The sequence below is a fragment of the Plutella xylostella genome, chromosome 5 (genome assembly GCF_932276165.1).
Source record: "Plutella xylostella chromosome 5, ilPluXylo3.1, whole genome shotgun sequence".
NCBI lineage: Eukaryota > Metazoa > Arthropoda > Insecta > Lepidoptera > Plutellidae > Plutella > Plutella xylostella.
Genome location: NC_063985.1, coordinates 8360680 through 8374491, shown reverse-complemented (window position 1 = coordinate 8374491; position 13812 = coordinate 8360680). Strand labels below are relative to the sequence as shown.

The 13812-nt window shown below is 38.0% G+C and overlaps 1 protein-coding gene across 4 annotated transcripts in view; it reads right to left on the bottom strand.

The window, feature by feature from the left end:
* LOC105385495 (protein bunched, class 2/F/G isoform) overlaps positions 1-12211 on the bottom strand; it is a 95336-nt gene extending 83125 nt beyond the window's left edge. For 2 of the 4 annotated variants that reach the window (XM_038112545.2, XM_038112544.2), the window contains exon 1: positions 9225-12211. In XM_038112545.2, the coding sequence (XP_037968473.2) occupies positions 9225-11968 (2744 nt within the window). In that variant the 5' untranslated portion in view covers positions 11969-12211. The remainder of the gene's footprint in view (positions 1-9224) is intronic. The other 2 variants (XM_038112542.2, XM_038112543.2) reach the window with 1 other exon arrangement.
* Between the last annotated feature and the right edge of the window lie 1601 nt (positions 12212-13812).

Here is a 13812-nt window from a genome sequence, read left to right as displayed (position 1 = left end):
TGTACCTTTTGAAGTGCTTTAAGTGACAAACGACAATGAACTAACTGAAGTTATCATGCTAAGTTCATTGACTTCATCGGGGGAACGTTTTAGTATAAATTATTTATAATGTTGTATTTGACTTGTAGCAGAATTTATAAAGTATGTTTGCAGTGCCGACTTGATCGTCGTATATTTGAAATGTTTATAATAATTTGCTAATTTTCATAACAAAAGAACGTCATAATGATGTAGTTCAGTAGCAGACGATCAGACCAGCGCTCCAGTCAACTCAACAAAAACTTACGCAATAAAATGCAACATGGCAGTAAATTTTTGTCGTTTCTGTGTCATAATGCGCTTGAGCAGAGTAACGAACTTTAATCTCATTAGAAAGTTGCAGATATTCGGCGCGAGAGGCCGTCGACCGGCACAAGTATTGAGGCCCGCCCTGCCCAGACATTGATCGCAAGTCGCAACTCTTTTTAATTTTAAATGGCCCTAGGTGTGGGCGAAATGAATATGCTTCACTTCTTGTTCCTCGGTTGCTTGCATTGCATATGCCTAAAGGTGATTTGCCAGTAAGACCATAGACACACTTCGTACCTTTTCACCAATAAATAAATGTTACTAAAGTCATCATTTGTGAGAATAAAATATATATATATATATATATACAATCACAACTTTCTATACAAAAACTGTATAACAATGCGAAATGAAAAGGGTGTTTGCTTCTTCACGGTGTAATTTAAATTTTACAAATATGCCTTATTGTTAGATTGTTCATAATAAATAAATGCTACTATTGCCTACGGCTTCTTTACATCACCATTTATAATATAATGCTTATGGCCGCAATTAATAATTAACGGCTTTAATATGTATTGGTTCTATCTACTATAAATTTTAGGTTATATTGAAAATAATCTATTAATAACGACTCAGCCTTTTGGCGACGCACCAAAGTAATTAACTACTGCAGTGGCAAACCCATTAAACAAAAAAATACTGAAATATAGGTCAAGCAACTACCTTGAACACAGTCAACACAAAAAATACAACGAAAAGAAACATGAAATAGAAAGATGCGAAATCAGATCACCTTGTTCTTAATTTTGAGTCAGAAGAAGCATTTTGTTCTCGGAAAGACTCAACAGTCAACATGGGCAGGTGAGCTTTTTACGATCACTTTTAATACAAGCGCATCAACGCCTGTTACGCCAGTCTCTAGAGATGACCGGATCGCATTCCAGGGAAGCAATGAAAATTCCAGACAGGGATATTTTTAAACCTAGAATTATATTATCGACAGTCACTAGTCACTCAGGTTTACGTGCTAAAGAGCTATTAAGTCAATCCTGGGATGGGACTGGATAGATAAATACAGTCAAGCACGACTCTAATCAAGCTAAGCTGTATTATTAAAGCAATCACCATATTACTTTTTACTTTCTTACTGTACGCTACAATACGCTAGTAGAAATTGCTGTTGATATAAGTGAACAACATTAAATAAAAAAAATATATAAATTGGCATAGAAACATGCTTTATACATCATCCAAATAAAATAATGAGTCACTGCGTATTAAGATATTAGCAACAGCTACGATATTCGCCTACTGCATCATGCATTTTGAATGCCAAAATTAAAAGGATGATAACTCAACCTTCCTACAACATTATTTAGTGCTTTGTGAATTGATTATTTAATAAAGAGAAAACCAAACCATAAAGTAAAAGAGTAAGAAAGTTCATGGCACCGGCTGGTGCGGTACCGTAACCTTCAAATTAACATGTCCATTTATAGTAAGTTCATAGTTTACCGGCGATCGATGGAAAAATAAAGTAAATACATTATTCAGCCCGGCTAAATCTAGACAATCAAATTGAGGAAAACCCACCAAAACGAGATAAACTGGCTGCGGTATAAGCATTTTATCACAACTATAAATAACTTTTATCAATGCGTTAAGCCCATTTAGCGCATTCGCAGAGTTTCTTTCTTCTTGTACAGAAACAGTGAAACAATGAATTAATATTTACTACATTTATAAGCATGAACTTGTCCTGCTTAATGACAATTCAGCCAATTACGCTGCTATAAGTCATACTTAACGTTCCGTTCCCAGGTTGTGAAACCGCCAGTTAGACTGGCAATTCCAAATACACATTTAGCATTCATAAGGACCGGCCAGCGGTGGCGCCGCATCGGAAGACGCGCAGCGCACGCTATGTAAATCACCATTGATTGCAAATCAGTATCAAGTTGAATCACGGCTGACATATGCAAGGACTCTTATATACAAGGCGTCCTAAGGCCCTGTCCGCACAGCGAATATTTCGCCGCGCGAAATTAATTCGCGCGAATTATAGGTATTCCGCGCTAAAGAGTTCGCCTGTTCACACCGCGAATAAAATTTCGCGCGATTTTTGTCACTTCTATGTTCTATGCAGATCCCGGCTGAAACGAACGTTAAATTTTTTTTCGCGCTTACTTTATTTCGTGCGATTTTTTTTCCGCCAGTGCGGATACTCCTATGGTATTCAATGTGTTACATTTTGAATTGCGAAAAAATATTCGCGCGGCGAAATATTCGCGGTGCGGACAGGGCCTACAAGTCAACGTCATGCTTTAGAGGGGTGATAGGCCAGCTCAGAAGCAGAATATAGCAAAATAACCTCAGTAAAAATTCGATAATTCTTTCCAATTCTTCTCCTGATAGACCAAGATTTTCGGCTTTAGAGCATTTCAGAGACATGTAGCCCAGTTATTCACAGAATGGTCAGTTTACGTTCGAGAGGATTCAGCGTCATCGTCTTTTTCGCCATTTTATGAACCTTTTAATCAATTTAACCAAACCTTTGTAATTTATTAGACACGGAGGGGTAAATATGTAATGTACGTATTTGGATTATTTTCTCTGAGCATTTCCTTTAATTCAATATTATATTACAAGATTATACATAATATTGTATAGGATACTCAAGATCGAATAGCCAATAAAGCGAATCGTTCGAATTGTAAATTTTGTTACCGAATTCATAAGGTTTGGGGTGAAGACTCTGAAGAGTCTAGATACCAGAACGTCTAAAACCAATAAAGGAGCTACCCTATTCGCATCCAGATATTGAGAGCATAGACTGATACACCCCTCGCCAAATTCTAGTAAACCTATTCAGCATTGATAAATTATGGTACCTAACCTAATAATTCATCATAGCCATCAGCTAGATTAGGATCGTAATTTGTTATTAGCTTTATATTAAAGGATTAATTTCTTTCTAAACTGGCATAGTGCCATTGCTGGAGCGTTTCCGGCAAAAACCGGCATCCTTCGATCAGTGTTGCCAACTACTGCGGCTTGCAGCTAGAGAAATGATAAATATAAGATAGCTAGATTAAGTATTTTTTTCGTCTTGAAAAGTAAGTAAAAGCTAATGAAAATATAATATGTATGACGTGTATACCTATAATGACCTGCCTGTAAACTTGTAGCCAGGCAAATAAGAATAGATAACAAAAATGGGCGAAATTGAAGATTTTGCAATGACTTATTTTCATTGTCTGATATTTAGGTACCTATGGTTAAAGTTGATGTAAAAATATAAGATACCGATTGACTATCTGTACTTAATACACTCACGAGCAAAGAAAAAATCCACATCTTCAGGAAATGACCCCATTTTTTAAAAACATTTAAGTTAAAAATTTATCAAAATATCAACGTTTTTAATAGGTTATATATTATGATCCTCAAATCGATGTATCCAAAAAACTGGCCCTAAGTTGGCAACACTGCCGTCGATTGGAATTGGTTCGTCGACGCCTGAATTTCAATTGCAACCGAGAGCTGTAACAGGGCGCGGTTGCAGCATGCGTCATGAAACGTTGTATTGTGCCGTTTCTGCGTCACCCCCCTACCGTGATTTGCACATGATTTAGACTTATTAAAATGTAGATTTATCAGCGAGAGTATAACATTTTCAAAACAACCCCAAGGGGGAATATTTAGGTAAGAGAAGAACAAGTACCTATAATCTTTTTTTTTTATTACTTTAGATAAGTAAGTATTTAAGTTGGAATATAAAATGATATTTCATAATAGAAACACAAAGAACAAGAATTTTCTAAAGTTATTCTAGATGTGGGTCAATAAACTAGGGGTTTTATCAAATGCAATAACATACATTATTGGCGATAATGAATTGAAACTAAATCACGCTCCAATACGGATCTTATCTTGCTCCCTCCTACGCTTTCCACGCAAGATTGTATTGTAAATAAATAAATTAAGTGTGTACAGAACTATGAAATTGTATGAGAGATTAAAAAGTATATTTGGATGATGTAGATACCTATAACACATTGGACAATATCTGTCATAAATAGTATACTTTTTTTACATAATAATACACTCACGGGCAATTAAAAGGTTCCATTTTTTGTGCGTTTTTCCACTGAGAAAAACACATATTTAATCCTAAACTAAACACAATCATTTATTTTGTTCAAATTTTAAATTAAATGTTAGAAAAAATTCGGGTCGTTTGGTGTCGGCTTTTCGTGAGTGGAACTATTTAATTGCCCGTGAGTGTTATAATATATAAACCTACGATGGGATGACCTGGGGAGGCAAAAAATACAAATCATAATTTTTGGTGAAGAAATTTTCATGTTACAGTATGTGCCCTTTCATAATAAAATAAAATAATGTCGGTATGGGGGAAAAGTTCAATGCATTTAATTTGCAAAAGTGCATTTTTTAAGCTCAAATATACTTACAATTCAGTCAAAAACTGAGTAGGCCAGTAGCCTAAATTTAGCAGGCTTTATATTTAAATCCGTACTTCATGTTTGGTTGAGATACAAAGAGCTATAAATGATACATGTCACATAGTATACGATTAAATGAGTACGGAGGTCAGTACAATACGCTTAACATCGCGGTTTCAAATAGCTGAGTTAGTTAGTTATTGGGTCCACGGTATTATCAGATTATTGAACCATCATAATGGGTGTATTAATTGACACATTCATTGGACTGCCTACTTACATGTTTACATACTTGTATTATTTTTATTTTAAATATTAGTTAAATTAAGTGAAAGGTCTGGTTTCGGGTTTTTACCTTTAAAGGAAGGAGAAAAGCTAGTGGGCCACAGCTAGTCAGTAATTATAACAAATAATTCAGTTCAAATGAATAAGGAGTCCGATTATTATTGAAAAAACATAATTATAATCTATGTTGTTATTAGAATGAGCCGAATTTGATGGTCAGGATTAGTATTACATTAGTCTAGCTAGGGCTAGGTACTCTACAACCTACGACTAAGCTAAAGTGATTATAGAAATCAATAAAACTAAATTAAACCGTTGAAGGTCGCAATACTAATTAGTAAAGAAGTATTCGTCGAATTTAAGTATTCGAGAACGCGATTTACAAGTTCGTTGATGTAGGTACAAGATAATTATTCGCACGATTTTTTATTCGCATTAGCTACTTAAACAACTCATATGTTTGTATTCATAATAATTAAGTCAGTATTAAATAAGTTTTTTATACATAAATCTGCCAGAGAAATGTATCTTATGAGAAATACTTATTATTATTAGAAACTTTCAGAGTTAATAATAAATCAACTTCATACAAAAATGGCAGTAGACAATTGTGTCAGACAGAGCTATCATCACCAAGATAATTCATTAATAGGCTGGATAATATTTAAAACCTTACGAGATTGGAAATACTTTTATAGGTTACATAGATGTTAAATTAATTATCTACTGCGCAGGTGTCTATTTTGACGCGCAATTTTTAACTTCTGACGTGTTGTGCCCTTCCGTCAGGCAGTATTATGATCACTAACTAAATTTACATGTTTGTGTATCTCGTTTTATGGTCTGCATTATGACACGTTTTACTAATTTACTATGGATGATATATCTGGAAATAAATGTTTAATAATAATTATTATTAGACAATATAACAATTAACACCCGTTTATACGTTTATACATTTTCCGCGTGTGGGGTAGGTAGAGGTGCATTGGAGCATCCACTTTTTGCAAACTTTTGTAGGTTTCAATAACACACTAGACACACTATCAAAACCGACCGAACCCCGTACTGTCGACATCACAGTAAGAGGTATAATCCAAAGTAGGAGAGAGGTATAATACATTATAAATTTGGAATCATCATATTATGGCATTTAATGAGAGAGCTTCCCTAATACCTACACTTCAATGTAAGATACCATACGATATAATAAATAAGGAGAACAATGTAAATGTAACCCGCTCGACATACTGAACATTCACACTTTCATTAAGAACCGGTATTGACGGAAACTAAGATAAATAAAGTTAATTAAATATTATAAGTACACCTTAAAAATCAAGTGTTGAACATCTGTTTTTTCCTACCTATGTCAGATATCCGGATACCTGACATAGGTAGATACCGGATATCTGCAATATTACAAAATTAATATACCTACATGTACATTTAGTATTTCGTTGGTTGGACAATCAAGTAGGTATTCTAAAATAAGGTAACTATTGGACAATGTGTTCCATAACCACATTAGGAAAAGTGCATGGGGCGATCGATTCATTCATTCTTATATCTGTTACCATTGACGTATGGTTATCATCGGTTAGTTACTCGCGATTGTGTCGGTGTAATAATAAATAAATAAACGTCACACGGCAAATACACATTTCATAAATTGAATAGGTGTGTATCTATCGACGTCATCAAACCGCGAAACAGTTAAATTAAATTCTGAATTTCTGATAAATAAATAAATAAATAAATAAATGGGGACATCTCACACACGGCCATCCGACCCCAAGCTAGGCAGAACCTGTGTTATGGGTGTCGGACAGCTGATATATCTACACAAATACATAGATACTAAATATAAATATCAACACCCAAGACCCGAGAACAAATATCTGTGTTTAAACAAATATCTGCCCCAGCCGGGAATCGAACCCGGGACCTTCGGCTCAGTAGTCAGGGTCACTAACCACTACGCCATTCGGTTCGTCGATGCCCTTATCGGATCAATATATTAAAATGAAGCCAGATCAGAAACCACCAATGTACAGCTACAGACCGATCAAGATAAATTTATTGAGTAATTAATTTATTTCCCAGTTTCAGAAATTGCAACAGCATTCCAAACTGCGAGTTCAACGCTCACTTGGTCGTTTTATTTTATAAATTCGTTTTTTCAAGACGAGCTCCACAGTTTCGTACATCTACTTTCACCGATATAAGCACGCCAATAGATTGCACCGGCGCAGTAGAAAGTACATGAGCGGAAGATTCTTTCATGTCTCCCAGCAGTTGACCGTCTTGAGCTGACGTGGGGACAGACAATACTTTTAACGATATCCAATCAATTTTATTACATATACCAACTGTATTAATAACTTGTCAAGTAGCGTGAGAGTAGTTAAACATAGGTGCATCGTAAAGTTTATGGACTTTATGGAAAGAGTAGTCAAGTTTTCAGGGAGAAAACTGTGAGGAGCCTAATAACTTATTTCAATGTGATGGTTCAATGACTTGCAACTATACAACTTTCTTTACATAACAGTACAAGGAACTCAGTTATGCAATTGGCTGAAACAGTCAAAAAAATATTCGAATTGCCTTCTTAGCGATCGTAATCTAAAATGACGTCAATTACTTCCTATCTCGGATGGTTAGCGGTTTATTGGCACTAATACCTTCACAGTGTAATGACTAATTAAGTTTCAATGAAAACGTTTTGCATACTAATAGGTCCAATAGTGTGCTATGTAATTCCACGTAAGACATCAGTGCAGACAATTTTATTGCGCCTATGGTATTTTGATGGCTTTATATTGGCTGGTGTTGTGTGATCGGTGCTCGCATCGATCACGACCGCCTCAGAGTCAGGTTTCACGGCCTTCGGTCCGCGAGTCAGTTACCGCCGTCTGACGCTGGGGCGCTGCGCCGGCGCCAGCTGTCACACACAGGCTTCGCAGCCAAGGCTTCGGTCACGGAAGTCTTAATCCGTATCAGTATCACTCCAGTCATATTGCTGTCAGTTTCTTAAAACCTTCACGAGCGCCTCAGGAACTAATTAAAACAAGTTAGGTTTAAAGTTAAAGGAAATAAATTAACGTTCCTCTGAAGCGCGTCAAGGATGCTTGCATTTTCATTTCTGGAGTTTTAATGAGCATCGTCGTTGCAGCCGCGTGTTCAGCCACTAAAACTGTCAAGGCAGTTTGCTTTTTTAGCCGGTTGCGGTGGCGCATGAGGCGGCGGCGTGAGTCAGCGGCGGCGCGGCGAGCCGGCATTCCTGCGCACACCATGCGCCGTGCGTGTCAACCACCTATTTATGTCGCAGGACGAAGCGCAAATAAAACAGCATCAAAGGGATGTCGGATTCCGCACAGGCGTTCGTGGCGCGCGAAACGCAACGAAAACAACCGCCATTGTCTGCGGATGAGTTATTTTCGCAAATAGATACGGGTCCGCGCCCGCTGCAGCGATGTCTGCGCTACGCGTGAGATCCGCCCCGGCCGAGTTCACTGCTACTTTAATAACAATGCAGACAGCTCTGAAGGCCCTACTTTCAGTCCTCGCTGTGAGAGCTTAGAACATAAACTAAAGCTTTCATCAAATTAAGATGAGATTATGAAAGCTTTGCAGCTTTTTTAACCGAGAGAATCCCTATTATTTTAAGTACTAATTTGTTGAGCAATAAAGAGTTTAATAATAATAATAAAAAATGGTACATAATTGGTTTTAAAAATTAATAAAAGTCGACTATTCACCGTAGATTATGCTGGCTTCTTTTAGATTAGACCTTTTTATAAAGATAAATTTCATTCATTCAAGAAAATATCATAATTATTATCATGAAGTTTAAAGTTAAATATTTAACATACCCTTATTTAATGGATTACAGTTAGAAAATAAAGAAGAGTTTTAAACAAAAAACACATACTTACATACAAGTGTAGTATAGTGCTCAGGTAAATCCATGTATATACTAACCCCCTTATTCATAGAAAAGTTACAGAACGTTTTAACTAATGTACTGTTTTGTCCCTCTCTGTCAAAGAACAAATTGTTCTTTGTCGGAGAGGGACAAAACAGTTTATTAGTTAAAACGTCTTGTAACTTCTCTATGAATAAGGGGGTTAGTCTATGGGTAAATCATACTTTTTGTACAGATAAGTGGTAAGTACTGACCTTTCATCCTCAGTTTGGGGAGGCTGCGTCTCGTCCTTGCCATCTCCAATGTCGGCGGCCTGCAGGGCATCACTCGGGGGCACATCCTGGGCACCATTGTCACACACACTAGCATTGCTCATCACTGTGCCGCTGACGGCATGAGACATCACTGCACTCACTGGACTGCCAAAGCCTTGGCTGTCATGGCCCGGCTGGCCTGTGTTGCCTACATACGCTGTAGAACTGACAGGCAGTGAAACAACCGGAGAGTTAGTCCCCGAAACTGTCGCCTCCACTGGAGCCACACTACTCTGAGACACTGACATCACTGGCACTACACCACCATAGCCCATTCCCATGCTTGTTTGTGACTGCACTACGTTTGGATGAACTCCGCCGCCCATACCCACTGGCATATTCTGCTGCATCGACATTTGGTGTGTCATGGACACTTGAGGCACAGGTTGATTAGGCACATACATCTGGCCCTGACCACCACCCACTTGTTGGGGCATCATGTTCTGTTGAGTCATGTGCTGCTGCACAGGCATCTGTTGGCCCACGTTTGGCTGTTGCATGTATATTGGATCTGAGGCGGGTATCTGCATACTCGGCTGATTCCCGTCTAGAGTCATCTGCATGTTCTGAGGAGCAGTGTTCATCATTTGCATGTTGCCCTGAGGAACGTTGCCTTGCTGCGACGACATGGGATGCACTGGAGCTTGCTGCTGATTGGATAAGCTTTGGAGATTCGCAGGAAGTGTTGACCCTTGGGGTTGAGATGTCATTGTTTGTATATTAGAAGGTAATGTCTGCCCTTGCTGAGAATTAGCAATGCTTGAGAGCACCTCTTGAGGCAAGGTCTGTCCTTGCTGGCTCATCTGAGACTGCTGAGTGTGATACTGAGGAACATTGTGTTGTGGCTGAACCATTTGCTGTGATGGTGGCATGGATGCATTGATCATTGATTGGTTATTAGACTGTTGGCTGACAGCTTGATTGTATTGCGGCTGTACTCCAGACATACCCTGTTGTTGCATTTGATGCATTCCAGGCACAACTGACTGTTGCGGTTGTGAGGGAAGCTGATGCATTTGGGGTTGGATTTGCTGTATTTGTTGATTAGTGCCAGCCATCTGAGTTGGTATTTGCATTTGCTGTATGTGATTTGGTATTTGCTGATTCTGTAGAGCTTGAATCTGCGCTTGACTTGGCATATGCTGCAACTGGGGCTGTTGTGGCCCCATAGCCTGCTGCCCTTGCATGTGATGACCCTGCCCCATGTTCCCCATTTGAGTCTGCTGCATGGGATGCATTTGTTGAGGGTTAGGTTGTCCTTGCATCTGCTGTATTTGCATTTGTTGCAGCTGCGGTTGTTGATTGGGAACCTGTGACATTTGACCTTGATTTGTCATTCCCTGCATTTGTGGCATCTGTTGTTGCATCTGCTGCATGTTGGCCATCTGAGTCTGGGGCATGTGTTGGCCCATTTGTTGCATTTGCTGATTAGGTATCTGCTGCATCTGCTGTGTCATCTGCTGGTGCATAGGTATCTGCTGCATGGCCATCCCTTGAGATTGGGCAATGACCTGCTGTAGCTGGTGTTGAGGAAAGCTCTGCGGTATTTGCTGCACTTGCTGCTGCTGCTGCTGAGGTTGTTGAGGGTGATTTTGAGGTGCATTCTGCATTGTGATGTGAGTCATACTCTGAGGGTGCTGCTGAGTCACCTGCTGGTTTGCCTGCAGGCTCTGACCTTGCATTTGCTGAGGCATTTCTAGTGGAGGAGATTGAACATTCACAGGCTGATTGACTGGAATCTGTTGCTGCTGTAGCTGAACAACATTCAACGGCTGAGTCAGCGACTGGCCCGGGGAAGCCATAGGAAATTGTTTTTGCACATTTTGTTCTATGTGTTGCACTGTGGGGTTACCTTGGATGTCTTTAGGCCCTTTGTTATTCAGATCATTAGGCACATCATCATGTTGACAATCCGTAATCACTACACCACTGTCTGGAGCCTGAATAGCGTTAGTTTCAGTCCCATCCAAGTTATTGTTCAAGGTAATAGGTGCACTCTGCTGCGTAGTCGTGTGATCCAAATAGTCCATACACATCCATCGGCCCCTTCGGAATGGCTCAGTACTTTCTATTTTCACAACTTTGAAACGTTCATTCCTGACATGTTCTTGTATCTCTTTCATGCCTTCCTGCGGTTTGGCATTCCCTATAATGTTTATGATGCTGCCACTTCCAGCATTGGTAACACTAACATGCATGTCATTCACTTCTGTACTATTACTATTTGGCACTGCTCCTCCTATTTGGTTGGGTGGGTTGTCCTGGCCCACGATGGCGAGCCCGTACTGCGAGCTCGTGGGGATCACGGGGGCGCAGCCTAGCGACGTACTCGACGCGTTGTAGAACACATCGTCTTTAGAGAAGGTGTCTTCAGAGTAACTCGGAGTTTCATTCTCTATGTCGGTAACCCGTGAGATGTCGTCGGTGTGAGATTCGTCTAGATCGTCTGCGGAGTCCTCTCCCGCATCCGTGCTCACCCGAGAGCCGACTGTCACACTCACACTGGTGATCTGAAACGAAGATATTTTCCTTGGGTTATGGGCGGCTTGGAGACTTGTTGGGTGAGTCACTCCCTTCTCCGACTCGTTCAGTCGAAGAGATTCACTTGTAGTGCGGTGAACGACGTTGTTATACTTGTTTTTCTCACTATTTTTATGTGACTTTTGAACAAGATTGTCAGCCATTATGCCGTCCGAATAGAATGACTATCTAAAGAAAATTTCACTGTTTATTGGCTTCAAAGACATTTGACAGTCTTTTTAATCACATCTATATACGATATATAAAATCATTGTACACTCACAATTTCACAAACACGGTAATTTGGCTAAACAAGTCCATAAAATCCATTAGTAAACACACAAAGTTGAGAACATCTTTCAGACGGCAGCAACATGGCGGCCATTTATGCGCAATGCACTATGGTTGACAATTCGCACTACACCACAGACAATATAAATTTTTACTCTTCATCAAGTAACAATCTATGGTTGCTAGATGGCAGTATGATGGCAGTAGAAAATATTTTTTTTACAAAACTCTTACAAAAGTACAATAAATATACATTTACAAAACAAATTAAGTAGGTATAATGATATAAATTAAATCAATAATTATGATGAGAAGCAACATACAAGCATAGTCCAAGTTCCTCATATAAATAATCGTTATGAGCTAATATAAAGTTAAAGCCTTTCTTATTGTAATCAACATAAAGAAACTCAATAAAAATATTGTTATGATAAATAAATAATTAATCTATTTTGTACAAGTGTACGGCTACGCCGGAAACTTTTATTGATTCATCATCTTTCAATATTAGTCTAGTTATTCTTCTGAGAACATATGCACAAAAAACTAGCTAGTTTTAAAGTCATCCGATAGGTGGCAACGTACTAGAATTTTTATAGCGTTCTTTGAGATAGGGTTACATGTTTTTTAAGGGAACTGAGAAACTCCGAAGGATTTTCGTGTTAGTTGAATATCAAAAAAATTGTTTATTTATTATCCAACGAAAGAAAGTTGGTCAAATTATATTATATTAAAGAACTATGAAATAAAATTTGACTCAAGAAACTACTACCGCCATCTATGATTTTTTCTTATAACAGGTCCTTTTATTATTATAAATTCTCAATTTGGCACAATTACCTACAATAATTGATTTAATTGAAAACAAGAATATAATATATTATAAATATAAGTGTTTATCATACGGTAGCTGGGGTTGAGAAGTATTATGTTCCTTTGGTATTGTATTGTACGCATTCTATTGGTATTAAATATACATAAATGGCAACCGTTACAAACTGAGAAACGTTTGTAAGTAGTTCCGCTACTCCACAACAGATGGCATTGAAATGGGAATTTGTCTCAACTCTCGCTCCTTTAATATCGCCATGGCCGTGGGTTCAAATCCCTCAATTTTATAATTTTTTACAGTTATTAATTTAAAAAGTTTTTTTTTTATATCTATGTACCTAAACCTATAATTTATTGTCAATGAAAAATAAACTGTGCAATCGTCATACAAAATTATAAAAAATATAGTTCCAAAAATGACCGCAAGGGGTATGCGAAACGCATTATTATCACAAGTAGGTATTATTCAAATCATGTTTATACGGTACGAAAATCTGAAATATATGAAACTTACGCAAAAGGCCTATAATTTTAGGCTAAGGCCATAAATCAGCCAAACTGCCTATTAGATTGTAACTAGTATCTTCATAAAATATATTAAAAAAATCATCACAACACAACTGTAAAAAACTTACCCTGGATTCAATAATTCCTGAAACAAGAGTCAGCGGCCTTTATTAATGCGATTAGCACAATGTTTTCAACTTACTGTGATCGTAGCTAAGTACTTGATCTTTGCGAATAGGTATAGGATAGAATAGAATATATCTTTATTGGTCACCAAAAATATTAAAACATACAAAGAATACTTATAAACTAGGAACAATGAACAATAGGCTTCCTTATCGCTAAGAGCGATCTCTTACAGGCAACCTTAAACATAAAG